Source organism: Dendrobates tinctorius, unplaced genomic scaffold (genome assembly GCF_039654945.1).
Source record: "Dendrobates tinctorius isolate UK_male_01 unplaced genomic scaffold, ASM3965494v1 ptg000205l, whole genome shotgun sequence".
NCBI classification, from domain to species: Eukaryota; Metazoa; Chordata; class Amphibia; order Anura; family Dendrobatidae; genus Dendrobates; species Dendrobates tinctorius.
The window spans coordinates 7604302-7626845 of NW_027361872.1; the positions used below are offsets into that span (position 1 = coordinate 7604302).

Consider the following 22544-nt stretch of genomic DNA (forward strand, 5'->3'; position numbering starts at 1 on the left):
CTGCAACAGCCAAAACCCAGTGATCGTTGAGCTCGCGGAGACTCTTCACCTATCCCAGAAGGCACTGGGAATATGCAAATGATCTCCTCAAGACTCTTCCCAAGACTCAATAGGTAGGTTATGTTAAAAAAAAGTGCATCCTTATGAACTATTGGCTTTTTATTTCAGATACTTAATGATAAGTTCAGCATTATGTTCATTTCTACATTGAACAGCCCAAATTATCAGCAGATAGATGTAGCGGTCCCTCCTGTGCCTACCAGCTCTCAGCTGATACATACATGCAGTGAGTGAACGCTCCCCATCCCTCACCTGTTCCTCTGCGCAGTTCCCTACCGGTTCCTCTTATTTCTTCACAGTGGTCTCTGCCGCCTCCGTGCTCACTAGGCCTCACGCATTGTCATTACATCTCAAGGCTTAGACAGCGCAGGAGACCACTGCGAAGAAAGGAGAGGACCGGAGGTCCGAGTGAGGAACTGCGCAGAGGGACAGTAGAGAGTCGGGGAGAGGTGAGTTTTATGTTATTATTATTATTATTATTATTATTATTATTTTAATAGAATTATTTGTAAAATTAGATTCATATGTGACTCACTTGGTGAAATTAAATAATAGCCAGTCACAGTTTTTGACACAATTATGTCTCAGATTTGCTTCCGATGTAACCAAACACAGCAGATAAAGAACTATAGTGAAGAACAATGTAGGAATGATTTTGCCATCTACTGGATGATCATTGTATTGCATTATTAGTATACCCTAGCGTCCAGTGAAAAACAATAGAGTTTATTTTTAATTATCGGATCCCAATAAAGCAACAGTTCAGGTTCTTAGACCAGGGGACAGACTAAGACTTGCATCAATAAGGCTCTGTTCCCACAATGAACTTTTGGTGAGTTTTTGATGTTGCAGATATTCTGCACCATGTGCTTTACGCCATTCTTCCCTGCAGAGACCGCTCCTGCCGGAGATTCAGCTGCCTCTGCTGACATCACGTTGACAGAGCGGATGTTCTTTTCTGACTTCATTCTCATTGGCAGCCAGATTGCCACTGGCTAACTGGAGGAGCTGGCTGCAAATCAGATTGACGTCAGAAGTCTCGTCCCATCGACAGAGTAGAGCGGAAAAGAACCTCCAATTAAAGGGAACATACGGGACTATGCAAAACCCAAAATCTGCCTAAGCACTAACAGGCAAGTAGTTGCTACTTACCTGCCTGTTGTGCCCGGCACCATTCTTCCCCAACACCTAGCTCCTGCCATGGATTCAGCTGCCTCGGCTGACGTCACATCGACAGAGCGGAGGTTCTTTTCCGCTCTACTCTGTCGATGGGACGAGACTTCTGACGTCAATCTGATTTGCAGCCGGCTCCTCCAGTTAGCCAGTGGCAATCTGGCTGCCAATGAGAATGAAGTCAGAAAAGAACATCCACTCTGTCAACGTGATGTCAGCAGAGGCAGCTGAATCTCCGGCAGGAGCGGTCTCTGCAGGGAAGAACGGCGTAAAGCACAGCAGGCAGGAAAGCTGCAATTACCTGCCTGTTAGTGCTAAGGTACATTTTTTGTTTTTCATAAAATCCCAGATACCCCCCCTTTAAGTAAAATAGGTTGCTTGCATTTCTTAAAGTATAGACAGCTTAAAAAACTCACCAAAAACTCATCATGGGAATGTAGCCTAATAACGGTGGGTGCATCAATGCGCCTACATTACACTTTTGTGAAACTGGCCTAAGCCCTCATTCTGACATCTGTCTTTCATCTACGCTTTTCTTGTGTTTGGATAGAAGATGAACCATTATAGTCGTTGTGGTTTTTTTCATCCTTTTTAGATCGGAGTCAAGTGAAGATACAAGTCTACGGCTTCTTGAAAATCAGACATTTTGTGCGTTGTCTTTTTTTAACATGTAATGGGCAGGAGAAGCTTTGCACTTTTTTTCTCTCTTTTCTCAGCTTTGTTATACCAGAAAATCATTGATCGCAAAAATGAAACACACCGACCAAAGACTGATGGAAATCTGTCCGTTTTTTTAAATTTACGGGAACAAAAAAAAACAAACGTCTGAAAGAGGCGCTAGATAGAGTCTAACTATACAGGTAAAGTTCTGAAAGTTCTGAATCTGTTGCCATCTTCGGTTTCAGGCTTTACTTAGAGGATGATTTGTGTTCTCATCAGAATTTCCATGTAATGTCTATAGAAAACATGTGAAGTGTCCTGTCCCCGCCGCCCTCCCCCGCCTGACGCCGGGCCATTCAATTAACAGCAAATCTAATTTCTAAATGAGCACAACATTGGTAATTTCACTTTTTAATTACTGAAACTTCCCGGCATTTCTTTTATTTCTCTTTGTGCTGTGGATCATTCAGTAGAAAGTTGAAGATTGTGACATGGATTTCTTTAAGCTCAGTAGACAATTTGCCAAATTATTCCAGTAATTATTTTCCTATTATTAATTTAAACATTTCTGCATTTAAAAATGGAGCTCAAATTTCATCCGACACAAGTGGCAGCTGATCTGTGCCGGATTATGAGACGCCAAGACTATTAGGCCGGGATCACACATGCGAGAAACACGACCGAGTCTCACATGTTAATACCCGGCATTGCCGCCGGCACACGGATCGGAGCGTGCGGCCGCATAGCAATACATGGAGCCGCACGCTCCACTCCCGAGTGCCGACGTGTTGGATATTAGGCCAGAGTCACACTACAGCGAGATACGGCCGAGTCTCGCAGGTTAAAACCAAGTTCTGGCACCGGCACTCCGGAGCCTGGCGTGCAGCTCCATGTATTGCTGTGCGGCTGCACGCTCCACTCCCGAGTGCCGGCGCCAGAGCTTAGTTTTAACCTGCAAAACTCGGCCGTGTTTCTCGCATGTGTGATCCCGGCCTTAGGGCTCCTTCAGACGCCTGATTCTCTCATGTACGAGAAAAATGGACTGATTGTGTCAGTCAGAGTTTGATCAGTGTGCAGTCCAAATGTTATCGGTTTTTCTCATATATGGAGAAAAAATAAGTTTCTCCACCTTCTCCATTCTGTCAGTCTGTGAAAATCGGACTGCACTTGGATGTCATCTGAATCCGGTCCGATTATTTTATGAACCCATAGACTTATGTTGATTCAACCCTTGGATCAAAATTGGACATGTCTCCATTTGGTCCAAAAAAATACTGGACATGTGAACAGCCCCATAGAAAATCATAGGTACGAGTGCTGTCCATGAAAAACAAGTATAGCACTCATCTAATATAAACTGACGTCTGAATGAGCTCCAAAGAAGATTTTCCACTAGGGATGAACAGAGCCGTGGAAGTTCAAGTTCTTGTACCTGACCTGAACTTTATTCCAAAGTTCAGTTCGGTGATCAGAACTGTGCCCGGACTTGAACCGGAACCCGAACCCCATTGAAAACAATGAATGGGGACCCGAACTGTTGTGCCGGAACTTTGAACATTTCTACGGTCTTCCGGGAGAAGTCAGCATTCAGAGTTTAGCACCGGACACTAAGGCTATGTGCACATGTACCGGAACTCTCACGGAAATTACCGCGAGAATTCCGGAATTCCGGTCCACGGGAAAATCGCATTTTAAATTCCCGTGATTTTCCCTCGGAAAAAATAGCATTTTGCAAGCGTATTTAGCTTGCAAAATGCTAGCGTTTTCAAAGCGATCTGTAGAATCGCTTGGAGAACTGATTGACAGGTTGGTCACACTCGTCAAACATAGTGTTTGACAAGTGTGACCAACTGTTTCCTACTGAGGCCGCCTATTCAGCATCAGTAGTAAAAGATAAAATGTAAAAAAAAATAAAAAGTGGTGTTATTCTTACCCTCCGACGTCCCGCGCAGCCTTCCCAGTAATCCTTTGCGAAAATGCCTGCGATGACGTCCGTTCTCGCGGGATCGCGATGTCTCGCGGTGATTTGCGATGACGTCGCGCGAATGACTGCAAGACTTCGCGATCCCGCGAGAACGGACGTCATCGCAGGCATTTTCGCAAAGGACTACTGGGAACGAGAGCGTGAAGAGAAGCGGGAAGACTGCGTGGGACGTCGGAGGGTGAGAATAACAATATTTTTTATTTTAAATTCTATTTTTTACAGGGATATGGTACCCAAAGCCCGGAGGACAGTCTCCTCTCCTCCGGACCGTGGGTACCATCTGCAATTGTTCTGCTTACTTTCCGCATGGTGTGCACAGCCACATGCAGGAAGTAAGCGGAACAATGCATTCCTATGGGTGCGGGATCGCCGCGATTCCGCAAAATTAATGAGCATGCTGCGGTTTTTACCGCGAAGCGATTCCACCGCGGTAAAAACCGCAGCATTAGCACAGCATTGCGGAATCCCATAGGAATGCATGGGATGCTTATTTTTCGCGTTTTCGCGGCAAAATCGCATGGTTAAAACCGCCGCGGAAACGCGAAAGAAACGCTACGTTTGAACTCAGCCTAACTATCAGGTATGATCCCTGCACTTTTAAGTTTGAGTTCGCTCATCTCCACGGGTCACGTCTCATCTTTTCTTACAACTTTGGGCAAGATTCATCAAGCAGTTTACGCAACTTTACATCTAGTTGCGCAAACATTTTGCTACTTTCGGAGTTTTTACACCTGTCCCAGGAGGCTTTCAAAGAGTTCTCAGGCATATGGAGGAGGTGTGGACGAAAAATGTATCATCATTTATGCAAAAACTAAATGCCTTAAATTATAATATAAATTGTATTATGGTCACTGGGTACATTTCTTGTGGGAACGCAGAACAGCTGAAAGATGCGTCAAATTCATTAAGAGGCCACCTGCGTCTTACTCCAGTGCAGCTTTCATCAAGGCGAGCGCCAGTCTTAATGACGGGGCCTCGGTGTTCTGTTAATCCTCCATCATTCCTCGTGGAAGTGTAAAAATAAGGAAATATCTAATTTTGGTCATACGACCTCAGGGTTTAGATAAAGTAATGACTATCTGACTATCTTACACTTCAAATTTGGCTGTAAAAAAAATGAGTCAGACCGTAAAAATCTTGACAGATCGCACTCATCCTGATTATATTGTATGGGCCTGTGCATATGTCCAATTTTTTTCCTTTGATAGAGTGGGTCTGAAGAAAAAATGGCAGCATGCCCCATTTGCCTCTGAGAATCGGATCGCACTCGCCCATTCAAATCTATGGGTGTGTGGAAAAAATCAGACAGCACTCGGATGGCATCTGAGTGCTGCCCAACTTTAAAAAACTGACAATAGATAGAAGGTGGGGAAACTGTCTTTCTCCACCTCCGAGAAAATTGGCTCCCACTCTGATCATCCTTACTAGGCTAATCAGACGGATTTTCATGGATGAGAGAATTTATGGCCTCAGAGTGAAGAGGGAAAAGTAATTCCAGGGGGTCGAATTAATTATTATATTTCCAGGAGTAATAACTGAGGATTGGCATAATGCAGAGTCCTAAGAATGGATTTGATGGGAAATATACTGTATTTACTATGACAGACTTGCCAGGAGAACCAAAAATAGCTTCTAGTTAAAATCGGCTTAATTTTGTGCTCTCTCCGTTGCATTTTTCCTCCGTAAACTCTTTTCCATACATCTATGCAAGTGATGCCATTTTCCCTGTAATATGAAGTCGTTATCACAAGTGAGATTCGGCTCCATTTCATATTTTCCTAAATTGCACTTAAATTGCTTAAATTCTTTGAAACAAATTTGAAGACGGAAAGAACGATTGGGAGGAAATGATGGAAACGGCTTCTTCTAGGAAAGGTGGAAAAGTTCACATCAAATCTACAACTGTCTAATGGCATCCGAACGTGTATGCAGCGGATTCGGGTCCGAGGAGCCACCGCCAAGAAAGTGCATTCACCACGCGATGGCAGATACAATATTCTTATATACTTGGTGTTTACATTTTTCAGGGTTCACAAAATCTCTGCTTGCTGTTAATACTTGGAAATATTTATTGAATGTCCAGGGGTGAAGATCACACAGTGAAGGTCGAATCTGACAAAATTCGGAAGGAAAATTCAGTATCTCTTCCACCACCGCCCGCCGGTCCTTCGATCACCTCCTCTGTCTTCTTTCTGTCTTCTAGCTTCTTCTTTTCATGAGGGGCACGACGAACGTCACTGACAATGGGGGTTGTATTTAACCCCTTAAATGATGGATTGGGTCAATCTATAAACTTGACCCATGTTCAACAATGACGTCGCCTTGGGTCTACAAATCAGAAGAGGCGCCCATCCGGTGGCCATGGACTACTGATGTGGCCGTAGACCAGGGTCTTGAAAATGTTCTTTGCAGATGTCTACGTCACGCGCTTCTCTTTTCCCTCCTTCTCTTTAACCCTTTTATAACTGACAGAATGGCTTCAGGTGAAGCATTTCCAGTACAGGATGACATTTTCTGATGTTGCTCACCTATTGGGATCATTCTCGTGTTGATTTCCCGGGGATTCTCATAATCCTCTCCTAGGTGTCTTTAACAACAATGGAGATGAAACCATAACTTTTTTTTTCTGTATCGGCCACAGATGTGTTCTGCCCCTTCCATACAAACCATGTACACGGCTTTTTGCTGTAACGGGAAGGTCTGGAAATCACCCAAAAAAACCAGGCATTCACCATAGAGAACTATCTGACCGGTAGGGATGGATACGATGGCCCTCATTCATTTCTTACATTCATTTGGTAAAAACAAGGCTGAGCTCTGAAAATGACAGTGATGCTCCCGAAATTAGTTAGGCCTCTTTCACACTTCCATTTTTGACAATCAGTCAAGATCCACCGATTTGGAAAAAAAACGGATCCACCATTTTTCTTTGCGGATCCGTTTTTTTCCCCATTGACTTTCATTATTGGCGGATCTTGACGGATTGCCGTCCGTTGCATCCGTTTTTGTGTGGATCCGCCAAAATGTTGCTGTCCATCAACATCCTCAAAGACTTCCAAACGGAGCTTGCAATGTTTTTTTGGCCGGCGGATCCTCCAGACACTGATTTAACTCAAAATTCTGTCTGGGTGCCGGACAAAAAAAAAAAATCTCTCTCTCTCTCCTTCCCTCTCTCTCTCTCTCTCTCTCTCCTTTTCCAGGCTGCGATTCCTTTAACATTCTTCATTTGACGGATCTGTCAAAAAAACGGACGGGTGGCATCCGTTGTCATCAGTACTAAAACGGATCCGCTATCCGTCCTTTTGGTGGATTTTAACTGATGCAAAAAACTGAAGTGTGAAAGAGGCCTTAGATGAAGTTCACTTGAATGGGCTGGCAGACTCATTACTGCCCAAATCAGCTCTTCCCCAAAAAGATGTTTGTTATGCTCTAAGATCTCTTCAGGCCCCAAAGTAAAATAAATGGAGCGCACAGAAGGGGTTAAAAATATTTTAAACAATTATACTCACCTGTCCTAGACCCGTGCATCAAATGTCCTGTTGCAGGAGTTCCTCTCTCCAGGTGAGGAGAGGCCTAGGACAGGTGAGGCGAAGCCTAGGTCAAGTGAAGAGCAGGCCTAGGACAGGTGAGGAAAGGCCTAGGACAGGTGAGGAAAGGCCTAGGACAAGTGAAGAGCAGGCCAAGACAGGTGAGGAAAGACCTAGGATCGGTGAATATCAGGGCTAGAACAGGTGAGCAGAGGCCTAGGACAGGTGGGGAGTAGGCCTAGAACAGGGGAGGAGAGGCCTAGGACAGGTGAGGCAAGGCCTAGGACAAGTGAAGAACAGGCCTAGGACAGGTGAGGAATGGCCTAAGACAGGTGAGGAGCAGGGCTAGGACAGGTGAAGAGAGACATAGGATAGGTGAGGAGCAGGCCTTGGACAGGTGAGGAAGGGCATAGGACAGGTGAGGAGAGGTCTAGGAAAGGTAAAGAGCAGGCCTAGGACAGGGAGGAGAGGCCTAGGATAGGGAGGAGAGGCCTAGAACAGGTGAGGAGCAGGCCTAGGACAGGGAGGAGAGGCCTAGGATACGGAGGAGCAGGCCTAGGACAGGGAGGAGAGGCCTAGGATAGGGAGGAGAGGCCTACGAAAGGGAGGAGAGGCCTAGAACAGGTGAGGAGCAGGCCTAGGACAGGGAGGAGAGGCCTAGGATATGGAGGAGCAGGCCTAGGACAGGGAGGAGAGGCCTAGGACAGGTGAGGAGGCCTACGACAGGTGAGGAAAGGTCTAGAACAAGTGAGAGGAGGCCTAGGACAGGTGAGGAGTGGCCTAGGACAAGAATGGAGAGGCCTAGGACAGGTGATGAGCAGGCCTAGGACAAGTGAGGAGCATGTGTAGTAAAGGTAAATATAATTTATTTTGTTTTTAACCTCTTCTGATCCACTAAAGATTACAGAAAAATGGCCAATATTTACTGTATTCCTGCAAATCAAATCCCAATTTTGCTTGAAATTCATTAAAACATGTGATTCAATATGAACCGATACATGATGTAAACAGTTTATTTCTATCACTTTGGTGACAGACGCCGCTGAGACACAGATCCCAGTCCATCCTGGGGCTGACACGGTACATCTTGCTCTTCCCCTCTGTACATACATAACATACGGAGACAATGAGAGTGCACTTACTTTTGAGATCGAGGTTTCTGGCTCCCGCTGTGCTCTGAGTAGTAATTTTCGTGTCTATTTTCACTGTATGGAGATTGCTGGTGTCTCTGGAGATCATCACATTGTGCCACTGATGGTCATTTAGTTGTTTGTTAGAGCTGCCTTTTATTAGGTTTGCACCATTGCCAAGATCAAAAACGTAATGTAAATATCTGAAAGATAAAAGTAGACGTTGCCTTGAATAAATATAATATTCTATAGGTGTTACTTTAGCAATTACTTTTCTGGTAACGTTTAGATTAATGTTTATGGTCAGGAATAAACTCTGATGAATAATTTTAGTAAAGTAAAAAAAAATTGCAATTTCTGCTGTTTTCATTCTAACCTGAGAACTGACATTCCAGACAGTGCTCCGAGGACCTCTGGTGGTGACATGTACGAATAACGGCATGTCATTCTAGCAGTAGAGCAATTAATAGGCGATAATTCCCTGTATACACATTACATTTGCTATACTGTATATCCTCCGTGCCCCTACATGTACGGAACATTACAATGCAGTGAAAAATGAAGCTTTACTTCTCTTTATATAATCATAGGGAGATGACTAGGGTTTGTGGGTGAGTTGGGATCACTTTAATATATCACTTTATCCAAACTGAAGACACTCTCTCCATTATTTATGATGTCGTCAAAAGCAAAAATGAGCTTAAATTTGTCACCTAATCTGAGAGCAGCATGATGTAGGAGCAGAAACCTTGATTCCAGCAATCTGTCACTTACTGGGCTGCTTGCTGTAGTTTTGATATGTATTATCAGTAGGAAATTATCACTAAAGAACTCGTAAATCTGCTGCCATGTAGTCCTCTGAACTCTGGGTAACCCTGCCCCATCACTGATTGGCAGCTTTCTTTGTATGTTGTATATAGGTAGGAATCTGCCAATCAGTGCTGTGGGTGGGGTTACACAGAGCTCAGCATTCAGAGCACTGCTAGAGATGCAGCAGAGAAAACTGTGATTTGATCAAAAATGACAACAAGTAGCCCAGTAAGTGACACATTGCTGGAATAAGGGTCTCTGCCCTTACATTATGAGGCTCTCAGATGAGGTTCCAAATATCTGGTGACAAATTCCCTTTAAAGTTCTTTTTTCCGGGATTAAACTATTGATTACTTGTACTTTGCCATCAACATCAGATCATGGGGGGTTTGACTACTAGATTATCCTATTATCAGCTGTTTAGAGTTCCCGTGGAGACCTTATGTACCATCTGTAAGGAGCCAGAACGACGCAGCTCCCTACACAGCATAGTGGCCATTCTCTGTACTGCAGCTCAGCTCTTATTCAAATGAATAGGATGTGATCTTTAGTAGTGAAGAACATGCACTACACAATGTCTGCGATGTTCTGACTCTACATAATGTGAACCTGTGACTCTGAGTTTTAGCTGAGCGTTGGGGTCAGACCTCCACAAAGCTAGTTTTGGTAATCCGCGGTCAACAAAACCTCCTAGAAGACTGTATATATACACTGTAAATAGGATTGTCCTACACTTCAGAGCAATGCTATTTGTTACAATGTATAAGTGCAGTCTTGGAGATTTGGTCATAGAGGATTACAAAGACTCATATGAGAAACCTATGTGGTTTTTCAGCCTTCAAATTTTCATTTGAAGATTTTTACTCTTTACATGCAAGCAAGGATCTTGAATATGGTGATTTAATTGGAAGTGTAAAAAAATATATAAGAAAGTTGCAAAACTTTAACAGTTGTTTTGATTTTTTATGCTTCAACAGTATTTCCAAGTACTAATTTGCTAAGTGATGCAGCTTCTGGTAGGATGATTGTATCATTATGAAATACAGTTGTGTGAAAAAGTGTTTGCCCCTTCCTGATTTCCAATTCTTTTTCATGCTTGTCACACTAAAATGTTTCAGAATGTAAATATTAGATAAAGATAACACAAGTACACACAAAATGCAGTTTATTAAAGAAGGTCTTGTTTATTATGGGAAAACTAAATCCAAAACTACAGAGCCCTGTGTGCAAAAGTGATTGCCCCCGCCCTTAAAACATTAAATTAACTTTGAAGCTGAGTTTACATTCATTAGCCACATCCAGGCCTAATTACTGCTACACCAGTTCTCAATCAAGAAATCACTTAAGTAGGACCTGCCTGACAAAGTGAAGTAGCCCAAAGAAGCCTCAAAAGCTATACATCATGCAACAATCCAAAGAAATTCTGGAACAAATAAGAAAGACAGTAGTTGAGAAGTTGAGATCTATCAATCTGGAAATGGTTATAAAGGCATTTTTCAAGTTTTGGGACTCCAGGGAAACACAGTGAGAGCCACTATCCAAAAATGGTGAAAACATTGCCCAGGAGCAGCCAGCTGGCCCAAATTCCCCCACGTGCAGTGACATCTCATCCAAGAGGTCACAAAATACCTCATAACAACATTCAAAGAACTGTAGACCACACTTGCCTCAGTTAAGGTCAGTGTTCATGAATCCACCATAAGATAGAGACTGGGCATAAAAGACTTTTGGGAGAATACTCTGTGGACGGATGAGACAATTGTTGAACATTTTGGAAGGTGTATGTCCCATTAAATCTGGTGTAGAAGTAACACAGAATTTCAGAAAAGGAATATCATACCAACAGTAAAATATGGTGGTGGTAGTGTGATGGTCTGGGTCTGTTTTGATGCTTCAGGACCTGAAAGACTTGCTGTGGTAAATGGAAATATAAATTCTGCTGTTTATCAAAAAATCCTGAAAGAGATTGTCCGTCCATCTGTTCTTGACCTCAAGCTGAGGCAAATCTGGGTAATGCAGGAGGACAATGATCCAAAACACACCAGCAAGTCCACCTCTGAATGGTTTAAGAACAACAACAAAATTAAGACTTTGGAGTGGCCTAGTCAAAGTCCTGACCTTAATCCGATTAAGATGCTGTGGCATGACCTTAAAAAGGAGGATCATGATCCTTCCAATGTGGCTGAATTATAGCAATTCTGCAAAGATGAGTGACCAAAATTCCTCCAGAGCGTTGTAAAAGACTCATTGCCAGTTATCGCAAACGCTGGATTGCAGTTGTTGCTGCTAAGGATGGCCAAACCAGTTATTAGGTTAAGGGAGCAATCATTTTTTCACACAGGGCTCTGGAGGTTTGGATTTCTTTTTCCCTTAGTAATAAAGACCTTCATTTAAAAGCTGCATTTTGTGTTTACTTGTGTTATCTTTCTCTAATGTTTACATTTGTTTGGTGATTTAAACATTTTAGTGTGACAAACAAGCAAAAGAATGGGAAATCAGGAAGGGGCAAACACTTTTTCACAAAACTGTATGTAATGCCACCATTGCCTATGTATATCACTGCATACATAGCCCCCAGGTGTAGGAGTTGCTGTGTGTGCCCTATATTAAAATTATATATTAACTTAGTTATTAACCCTTGTTGACAAGCGTTAATTAACTATAATTATACGGTCTAAGGGTGCTTTCTTGCTGCATTTGGCACCTGTTTGTTTGTCCTTTTGAGGCTCATGTCCAAACTTCCCTGCAAAATAGAATTTGGGCGTATACATCAACCAGGCCGTAGATTTTAATGGTGCAGACAGAGTCAATGTGTGCTCTGTCGTGCATCATTTTTGGGTGTGTATGCCTACTGGAGGCACATGGTCACCATTATAACCTAAGGTCCCCATCGGCGCATCCTGTTTTGAAATTCGTTCAGATGTAACCACGGTGGGACCAACGAACTGGTGCCAAAAGGCATATGTGAAAGCACCCTAAGTAATATCCTTTCCTCCAGTAGAGTACTGTCTATCTGCTAATGCTGCAATCCCCCATAGTTTAGTGCTGCGGAGAGTTCACACGGGGACACGGACTGACTCTGCTTATTTTCTGTGCTTGCTCAGAATCCAGGCTTGTGTGATACTTCCCCGCGACCCTTGTCTTACACACAGTACAGTATGTCCAGGCTCACAGCATGGATCTACTATTTTAAGTCTGTGTCCAAATTCCACTGCTGCCTCGTCCTCTCTAGCTATGGGCGACCTCTGAGCATTGTTCTGAAAAGCCTGGTAAGATCCCTGGAGAATACAGCGGCTGACACTGATATTACTCAATGTCTTGGATAAGCCTGAATGTAGGACTCATGGGACGCACTGTATAATGCCTTCTTGTAAGCAGCACCAGAGCTCAGTGTCATTAAAAATGTCAGAGATTAGAACATAGGGTCTGCTTATTGTTTCCAGAGGCGGCACCACTCTTGTCCGTGGGCTTTGTCTTGTACTGTAGCTCAGCTGCATTCAAGGTGAAGTAATACCAGACAGAGCCCATACAAGACAGTAGCACTGTTTCTGGGAAAAAAGGCATTGTAGCCATTGTATAAGATTAAAGGGAACCTGTCAGTAACTTCCACCCACCACCCCCACCCCAAAACCATTTATATGACTGAGTAGCCCTTTAAAAAAATAGATAATCGATCCCTTTATGACTTCAAAGTGCTGAAATCACATTTTCAAATTCAGTCTTGAAATGCATCAAAATGCACTTACAGCTTCTCAGTCTCCGCCGTATTCCCAAACTAGCAATACCCTCCTCTGGCTGATGGACAGGTCACTGGTCACGTGCCAAGGCAAACGACCTAACAGTCAGCCAGGGTAGGGTGCTGCTAGATGAAGAATGCAGCGGAGACTGAGAAGCTGTAAGTGCACCGTCACACCCCAATGCACTTCCAGACTGAGCTTTAAACTGTGATTTCTCGCTGATAAAGCAGCACTTTGGGGTCATAAAGGGATCAACTGATTTCTCTTTATAGGGCTACACAGTCATATAAATAGCTTTGTGGGGGGGTAAAAGTTGGTGACAGGTTTCCTTTAAAAAGCACGTGTAATTCTTCAAAAAGGTGGGCCACACTGATCCACAGATTGTGTGTGCGGTATTGCAGCTCAGCTCCATTCACTTTAAAGGGAACCCGTCATGTCCTTTTGTGTATTAAACTGCCCCCAGTGTATAGTTAGTGGTGAATGTGCAGCACCAACATTGTTTTCTCAAAGAAAAGCTGCCAGTATACTGTATATGTGTAAAAACACTTTCTACCATTAGTAGACTGCATCACATACCCCTATGACTGAAACGAAAGGTGGCACTTTTTACCGCTTCAGTCACAGTCATTCATGGTCCTGTTCAAAATTATTCACACCCACCACATTGTGATTGCTTGTTTGGCATGACGCTACGGCAACGGCCACAGAATTCCCGCGGTTGCACCCTGCCCATCGGCTCCCCGGCATGCGCACTGATTCTGGGTGTACATCTCAAGCTTGTTTTCACATGTGCACATGCTCCGGAGCCGCTGCGAGTCAGTCTGTGAGCAACGCATGCTATGAGCGCCACTGTCTTCGTGCTTGCCACCGCGGAGCATGCGCACATGTAAAAAGGATCTGTGGACGCGCACCAGATTCAGTGCGCATGTCAGGGAGCTAATGGCCCCTGCCGTGACGTCCAGACAGTAACAGCAAGCAAACACAATGTGGTGGGCGTGAATAATTTTGAACAGGACCATGACTGACTGTGACTGAAGCGGTAAAAAGTGCCACCTTTCATTTCAGTCATAGGGGTATGTGATGCAGTCTACTAATGGTAGAAAGTGTTTTTACACATATACAGTATACTGGTAGCTTTTCTTCCAGTGATGCACATTCACCACTAACAATACACTGGGGGCAGTTTAATACTCAAAAGGACATGACGGGTTCCCTTTAAAGGAGCCCAGTCGCCGCACCAACCTGAATCCATGGACAAATATGCTGCTATTGTTTTGGAAGAAAGTAGCTACATTTTCAAAATCTTGTAAAATCATTTTAGGAGCTCCATGTAAACTTTAAAGGGTTTCTCCACTCAAAGTGAACCTGTCACGTGCTTCATGCTGCCCGATCTACAGGCAGCATAAATTATTGATTGTCTCCCTCATTGCAAACAGGTATATTTTACTCTGACTAGTCACCTTATTCCGCTTTTTTTGTCTGGTTTTTTTTAAAGTTTACCCTTGGTTCAGGCAGCATGAATATCAGACAAGTTTCCTTGAAATACGTTTTTAACAGGGTTAATTTGCCAGCAAGATGCAAAGATTTTGTACCCTTCCAAGCCCCCTTGACAATGATTTGCCATCAGTCAGTTGAGAGCATGCCAGGAGCTAAAGACCTGGGTCATATGAAACAGACTGGTGGCATGGCTATACATGGCATGAAGTCTGACTAGTCTAATAAGACTATTAGTACATATTGAAATTCAGTCCCTATCTGTCAGTCCAGAATGTCGCAGCTCATTTACAAATCATCTTCATTGGGGGTAGAACTAAAAAAAACCTCCTTATAATAGTAACAAGCTAATATTTTTATATTTTTTTTATTTTTGCAATCTAAATATTTTACTTTTATTGTGTAAACTATGAAACATGGTAGAACTACTATATGCGCTTGTCATGTGAACCTATGTGCCTGATAAGGAGGCTCATAATCTTATCAGTTTTGACACCAGCTTCCTGATATTGACTGCTACCATTAAAGGGGTTCACCAAGAATGCAATAAAATTGCCCCGGCCACTTAATTTAAACAGCAGCCTGGACCGGTAAAGTAGGAGAAAAACACCGTGAGCACAACTAGAGGGTGGTGCTAAAGGTTAGGTTCCCAAACCATATAGATAATAGTTATAAACCTAGCACTCAACGTAAGTGTGATCAAAAAAAGATTTATTGTAGTATGCATACAAAACGTTTCGGTCAATTGCAACCTTCTTCAGTTACGTGATGTACTAGGTATTCAGTAGGGGGTTATATAGCCCTTGAATGGTTCGTTGTGCTCATAGTAGGGACAATCTGTCCATCAGCATGAGTTCACTTAGTTTGTGGATTGATGGGGCATACGTGCCTCCAGACGCGGGATCCGCCGTATGCCACATCAATCCACAAACTAAGTGAACTCAAGCTGATGGACAGATTGTCCCTACTATGAGCACAACAAACCATTCAAGGGCTATATAACCCCCTACTGAATACCTAGTACATCACGTAACTGAAGAAGGTTGCAATTGACCGAAACGTTTTGTGTGCGTACTACAATAAATCTTTTTTTGATCACACTTAAGTTGAGTTCTAGGTTTATAACTATTATCTGGACCGGTCAAGTGTCAGTGTGGACGGCAGTGTGAATAAACACATTTCCTGAAACCTGTATCTTAATTGACAGGAGCTGTATAGCAAGCACACATATGGGAGCTGCCACAGAAGTGTGTGACTGAAGAAGAAGAAATAAATCTCCTTGGCTGTCTGAGCACAAAAGATTTTTTCTTCTGCCTCATTCCTCAGCTGAGGAGAATATTTATTTTTTCTGTCACAGGCCTTCTCTGGCAGCTCCAGTATATGTGCTTACGGTACAGCTCCTCTAAGCTGAAACACGGAAATTGGGACAAGTGTTTCTTCAGAATGTAGCCAATCCTGACATGTGACTAAGCCATTTGACATATGGTGGGGGACATTTTACTACATTCTTGGAGAATCTCTTTAAATGCCTCAGTCCCCTAAGTAAAATAAGAAAGTCTTATACTCACCTCCTGCACTGGTGTCATTCCAGCGATTATGGCGCAGTTCTCCTGGGCTCAAGTGACATGGCTATGCCACATTCAAATTACATGATTTTGTCATGTGAGCACTTGTTATGGTGTTACTGGTGCTGAATAGGAAAATTAAGATTTACCCGAAAGTGGACCCTCTGGGTCATGGCTCCAGAGCCCCCGAGGGCGAGCGCCCAGGTGAGGACCGCCCCCCTATACAGGGAGCGTTAGGGACAGACCCCCAGGGATAGAACCGCGACAGCCGGAACCAAAGGGGCAACAGGGGCAGAAGACGGGAGAGGAAGCACAGCCGTATCTGAATAGTTGGATACCGAGACACTCAGATAAAGCAAGGCACAGGACTGGAGGCTGCAATATAGAAGAAGCGCAATGAAGAATCAGGACAGCAAGGCTGGGAGGGCAGAGAACAGAGGCAAAGGAATGAGGCAAGGATGAGGGGTATGGAGGCAAAAGCACAGCGCCGACAGAGATAACGAGAAGGGCCTGAGGACACAGTGATCGCCGCACAAGACAGGCGTCACCGCATTTGATAACCAGGCATCATACCTGAGCAGGCGCCGAGCAAAAGTAGCGGTGGGCGCCGCCATGTTGGGGGCAGGGCCAGCGCGTCACACTACCCAGGAGGCTGCGCGCTGTGTGCATGTACCCGGCGCCGAGGGAGCCAGAGGCCAGGCGCGGGGTCGCGCCGAGAAGCAGGAGCGCGCCGGGCAGAGCGCGCAGGGAGGTGAGCAGGAGCCGTGACAGCACTGAAGCCAATCAGCGGTCGCTGATTGGGTGCTGCCCTTTATTATTCCATCAGCAAGTCAGCAACTGCTGGCACCAGTGCAGTAAGTGCCTACCTGACAATGGCTGCTACAGTTAAAGATGTTCTCCAAGAATTTAATAAAATGGGCCCTGTCATAATTCAAAAGGAAGCCCATCCTAGTCGTGTGTTAGGACAGCCTGCAATCTGCAGAAACACAGCTCCTGAGACCTGTGTCTCAACTGACAGAAGCTGCATTGTAAGCACACACACCGGCACTACTGGAAGAAGTGTGTGGCCGAAGAAGAAATAAATATTTTCCATGACATGTGCCTGGGACAGGCTGCCATTTGAATAATGTGACAGGGGTCATTTTATTATATTCCTGAAGAACCCTTTTAAATGCCTGAGCCCCCTAAGTGAAATAAGAGAAGCTTATACTCATCTCCCACACTGGCGCCGTTCCAATTACTGTATGCCAGAGATGGGTGTCCCAGAGCTCAAGTTACATGGTCGCTGATCGACTGCTCTTCAATATTCCATCGACCAGTTAGCAACCGCTAATTGACTGCAATGCTCACATGACATAACCATGAATGGGTTGTTCAAGTAGTGGACAACTTCTTTAAGTTTACTCTTGACTAATGTGCCTTTATGTGTTTTTCATCATAAAGCATAAAATATATCAATAATTCAAAAATCTTAAAAAATAATCACATGCATATACAGAAATACAGCCTTATTTTAAGCCAAAACCAAAACCATGAAATGGTACTTACCCTTTAACCAACTCCACTACAATGAAATCATTGCCATCACCACTGTTGTACAGGATGAGGCCATCTGGAGACGTGGTCTTGAACTGGAAAAAGAGGTGCATGGAGGTGTAGGCTTGTAGGGTGGCCAGGGCAACATAGCTGGCTTTGGTCTTAAAAGTGACCGGATCTGCAATAATGTTTCTGAAACCAAATCGGGCATTCAGTTCACAATAATCTATGTCTCCATTCTTACACAAGTCAATGTAAGCCATGCCATTGAATGACAAGCTCTGTAGGTGGCCTATGAAATTGGAAGGCACAGACGACAAGTAACGGCGTTCAGTTATTATCCCAGTTTCAATGTTGTGGAACTCCAGCCGTGTGTGATCTCCGGCCATTTGACCTTAGGAAAAAAACATAAAAATGTCCTGGTTAGATATACATGTAAAAGAACTGTTTTAACAATTATCATTAAAACTCATTATCTCTCCCTTTCAATGTTAAAATGTTAAATTGCTCAAATGTATCCAGTAGTGTTGAGCATTTTGATACCGCAAGTATCGGGTATCGGCCGATATTAGCGGTATCGGAATTCCGATACTGACTTCCGATACTTTTGTCATATCGGATTCCGGAATCGGAATCGGAAGTTCCCATCATGCTATGAGCCTGCTTGCTTTGATTAAGCCAATGGGAATCCTCCGAAGTGTGGGCACATCCTGTTAGGCATGTAGGCATGTTAACTATTGGCATGGCTGTGATTGGCTGCCGAAATGATGTCATGATGCACTATAAAAGCCACCGCAGCCGCCATTTCTGGTCACTCTGCTGTGAATTCAGTTAGGGACAGGCTGCTGTAGAAGACTGTGAGGGACAGTTAGAAATAGCGATTCCACCAAACATCTAGTGCTTTACCCAGGCTACATAAACCACCACTGTAGCCTTCTTTGCCCTAGCAGCAGTGTTCACAGCTGTCTGCAAGGGCTGTGTGAGTGCAGCTCACGCTGTGGAGTGGGTCCTGCAGCCACGTCAGGCTGTAGGCCACCCAGTGTGATCACTGCTGCCTCATACATCTTTTATTTTTTGAGCTGCATTTTTTACATAATTTCAATCTAGTGTGCTTCCATCCGTATCCATATACGTTGGTTGCAAACACTAGTAGTAGACAGCGGAGTCTTTCTGCAGCCTTTCAGTGCTAGTGTCCACTTTGCTGCACTGTTCACGGCTGTCAGAGAGGTCTCTGACTGTGTGTGAGTGCAGCTCACGCTGAGTAGTGTGTCCTGCAGCTACGTCTGGCTGTAGGACGCTCAGCGTGCGTCAGTGCCTCACACATATTTTTATTTGAGTGCAGCTCATTTTTTCTTCTATTAGTGTGCATCCATCAGTCTCCATCTACGGTGGTTGCAAACACTATATAGGAGTACACAGCGGAGCCTTTCTGCAGCCTGTCAGTGCCAGTGCCCACTTAGCTGCACTGTTGACGGCTGTCTGAGAGGTCTCTGACTGTGTGTGAGTGCAGCTCACGCTGAGTAGAGTGTCCTGCAGCTACGTCTGGTTGTAGGACGCTCAACGTGCGTCACTGCCTCACACATATTTGTCTTTGAGTGCAGCTCATTTTTTCTTCTCCTATTAGTGTGCATCCATCCGTATCCATCAACATTGGTTGGTTGCAAACACTATATAGGAGTAGATAGAGGAGCCTTTTTTTCTGGCTTGTGCCCTGCCGGCGCAGCCAGATTAGTATTACCCAATTTTTTTGGAGCCTCATCTTTTGCATTGTAGGTTACCTGCCTGCATTGTAATAGCTCCAAAAAGTTGGTGATACTATCAGTTTCAATTCTTTGTTCACATACTTTGAGTTTGTTTCCAACAAAGAAACCACAAAAAAAGTTCACCAAACACTACATTTGGAACTTGTGTAGGCCACATCAGCTCCTATTAAAGTGTAGTCCACACACACACACTTCATAAAATTAGTGTTTCTTGTACCTGTAACCAGCTGTTCAGGAATAAGCACACTAAGGCCCCCCTTTGTACTTTTCTGCCTATCTTAAGCAGTCTGGCAAGATGAAGAAGGCAGGGAGTAAGGCGCGTGGGCGTGGGCGTGGGCGTGGAGTTTCAGCAGGGAGAGGACGTGGGGATTCTGCAGGGAGAGGACGTGGGGATTCTGCAGGTAGAGGACGTGGGGATTCTGGGCCTGCTGCGGGCACCAGTGGATCAGCATCCCCCAGTTTTAGCAGGCAACAGTCCTTTATGCGCAGCTTTGTAGGACCTCAACGTACCCCACTGCTGCGGGAGGAACAAATTGAAGCCGTTGTCGGATGGATGGCAGCTAACGCATCGACTTCAATTACTTCCGCATCCTCTCAGGATCAGAGCACCGAAGAGCAACCATCTGTCTCTTCACCACCTGCCAAAGTGCCCAGGCAGTCAGAGAGACATGGACAGGAGCCATCACAGTCTCTACTTCTGTTCTCGGAATCTGTTGGCTTGGAAAGAGGGGGCCAGCCAAGCAGCATTCCTGAATGTGAAGAAGAGGGAGTATGCAGTGATGCTCAACTTCTTTGTCCCTCTGAATCTGAAGAGGCGAGTGGGCCAGTGCCTATGGTCAGCACACCTCAGTACGCATCAGATGATGTCGAGACTCAGTTGCCACTTTCTGGTGTGTACGGTGCTGGCGAGACAACCCCGGAGAAGCAGCTGTTTGAAGAGGGGAGGGAAGATGATGAGGTCCTTGACCCATCATGGCGTGAGGAACAGGAAGGTGGTGGGAGCAGCTCGGAGGAAGAGATTCCCCTACCGGCCAAAACAGGAGGCAGAGGGAGGGGGAAGACTTGGTTGCCTGTACCCTCCACTTCGGCACCCGTTAGGAGCATTCCTCATTCCAAAGGCAAACCGGGCGCTCCCAAGAGTTGCAGTGCGTGGTCCTTTTTTGACACAGTTGCAGATGACATTTGCTTTGTCAAATGCAAGCTGTGTCATCAGATAGTCAAAAGAGGGAGAAATGTCAGCAACCTCAATACCACAAATATGTGGAAACATGTGCGCACCAAGCACGAGTTGGAGTTGCAGAGACACCCTGAAGACGTAGGCCAACGTACAGCACCACCTACCACCTCTTCAGTTCGTGTTGGGGCCTCTTCCTCCAGCTCACACACTGCTGGTTCGGCTTCCTCACAGGATCGCCAAGGAAGAACCTCTGCCACTGTTGTCCGGAGACCCTGTCAGATTCCACCCATAGCAGCACGTTCCCATCCATCACAGCCATCGGTAGCACAGGCATGGGATAAAAGGCGCCCTTACTCGGCAAACCATCCCCGAGCACAGTCTCTGAATGCTGGCATTGCCAAACTTCTGGCAGTTGAAATGCTGTCATTCAGGCTGGTGGACACTGACACCTTCCGGGACTTAATGGCATTGGCAGTCCCCCAATACAACGTGCCCAGCCGCTTTTATTTCAGCAGGCGAGCCGTCCCTGCCCTGCAGAAACATGTTGAGGGCAAAATAAAACATGCGCTACTAAACGCCGTTAGTAGCAAGGTCCACCTGACCACCGATGCGTGGACCAGTAACCATGGACAGGGACGATACCTTTCCCTCACTGCCCACTGGGTCAATGTTGTGGAGCTGGGTACAGATCTGGAGAGTGGCGCTGTACGTGTTCTTCCAACGCCACGGATTGCAGGACTCCAGTCTGTACACATAGACTCCTCCTCCTACTCAAGTTCCTCAGAAACAGCAGAGCAGGAGCCTGTTACGACCGATATGAGCACAGCCGTGGCCAAACGTCAACAGGCTGTACTCAAATTAATTTCTTTGGGGAATCGAAGCCACACAGCGCAGGAGCTCTGGAATGCTATCAAGCTGGAGAGCGATGTGTGGTTTGGGCCAGCGAATCTCCAGCTGGGCTTGGTAGTGTGTGACAATGGCCGAAATCTGGTGGCAGCTCTTGGCCTAGGCAACCTCACACATCCCATGTCTGGCACATGTGCTTAACTTGGTCGTGCAGAGCTTTCTGAGGGACTATCCGGATCTTGATGCACTGTTGCACAAGGTCCGCATAGAGTGCTCTCACTTGCGACGTTCCAGCACGGCAAGATCGCGCCTCGCTGCTCTGCAGCGACGATTTGGCCTTCCGGAACATCGCATCATATGTGACCTACCCACCCGGTGGAATTCAACGTTACATATGTTGGAGCGGTTGTGTGAGCAGCAGGCAGCAGGCATGGAGTACCAGCTGCATCAGGCGCAAACAAGTCGCACTGTGCGCCGTTCACACTTCAGCACCATTGAGTGGGCCTCTATGAAGGACATCTGCCTCGTTTTGCGTGCCTTTGATGAATCCACGCGGATGGCGAGTGCAGATGATGCACTAGTCAGCATGACTGTCCCCCTTATCTGCCTGCTTCAACAAACACTGCAAGCACTAAGGGATGAGGTTTCGGAAGAGGTGGAGGATGAGGAGTCCCAAATGCCATCTGCTTCTGGACAGTCTGCGCTACGTGTTTCCTCACAAAGGCCTAGGCAGGGGACACTTTGTGAGGAGGATGAGGAGGAGTCGATGGAGGAGGAAGACATCTCTCCAGAGGAGGGAGGTACACAAACCTCTACTCAGTATGTACAGCGAGGGTGGGGTGATGCAGAGCAGGCCAAGGTCACGCCTCAAACAGGGGACAGCGGTTCTTTGGCAGTTGGGAGTCTGCAGCACATGGTTGATTTCATGCTGCAGTGCCTGAGAAACGACCGCCGCATCGCCCACATTCTCGTCTCGGCTGATTATTGGGTGTACACCTTCCTAGATCCTCGCTACCGGGACAGCGTACAAAGGCTCATACCAACGTTGAACCGGGAGCGTAAACTGTGGGAGTACGAAGAGT

General features: G+C 45.4%; 1 protein-coding gene across 11 annotated transcripts in view; it reads right to left on the reverse strand.

The window, feature by feature from the left end:
- The window catches only part of NRXN1 (neurexin 1), a 1899875-nt gene that overhangs the window by 827613 nt on the left and 1049718 nt on the right, over positions 1–22544 (reverse strand). For all 11 annotated transcript variants that reach the window (XM_073553976.1, XM_073553975.1, XM_073553974.1 and 8 more), the window contains 2 exons: positions 17689–18070; positions 8547–8737 (listed from right to left, as the gene is read on the reverse strand). In XM_073553976.1, the coding sequence (XP_073410077.1) occupies positions 8547–8737; positions 17689–18070 (573 nt within the window). The remainder of the gene's footprint in view (positions 1–8546; positions 8738–17688; positions 18071–22544) is intronic.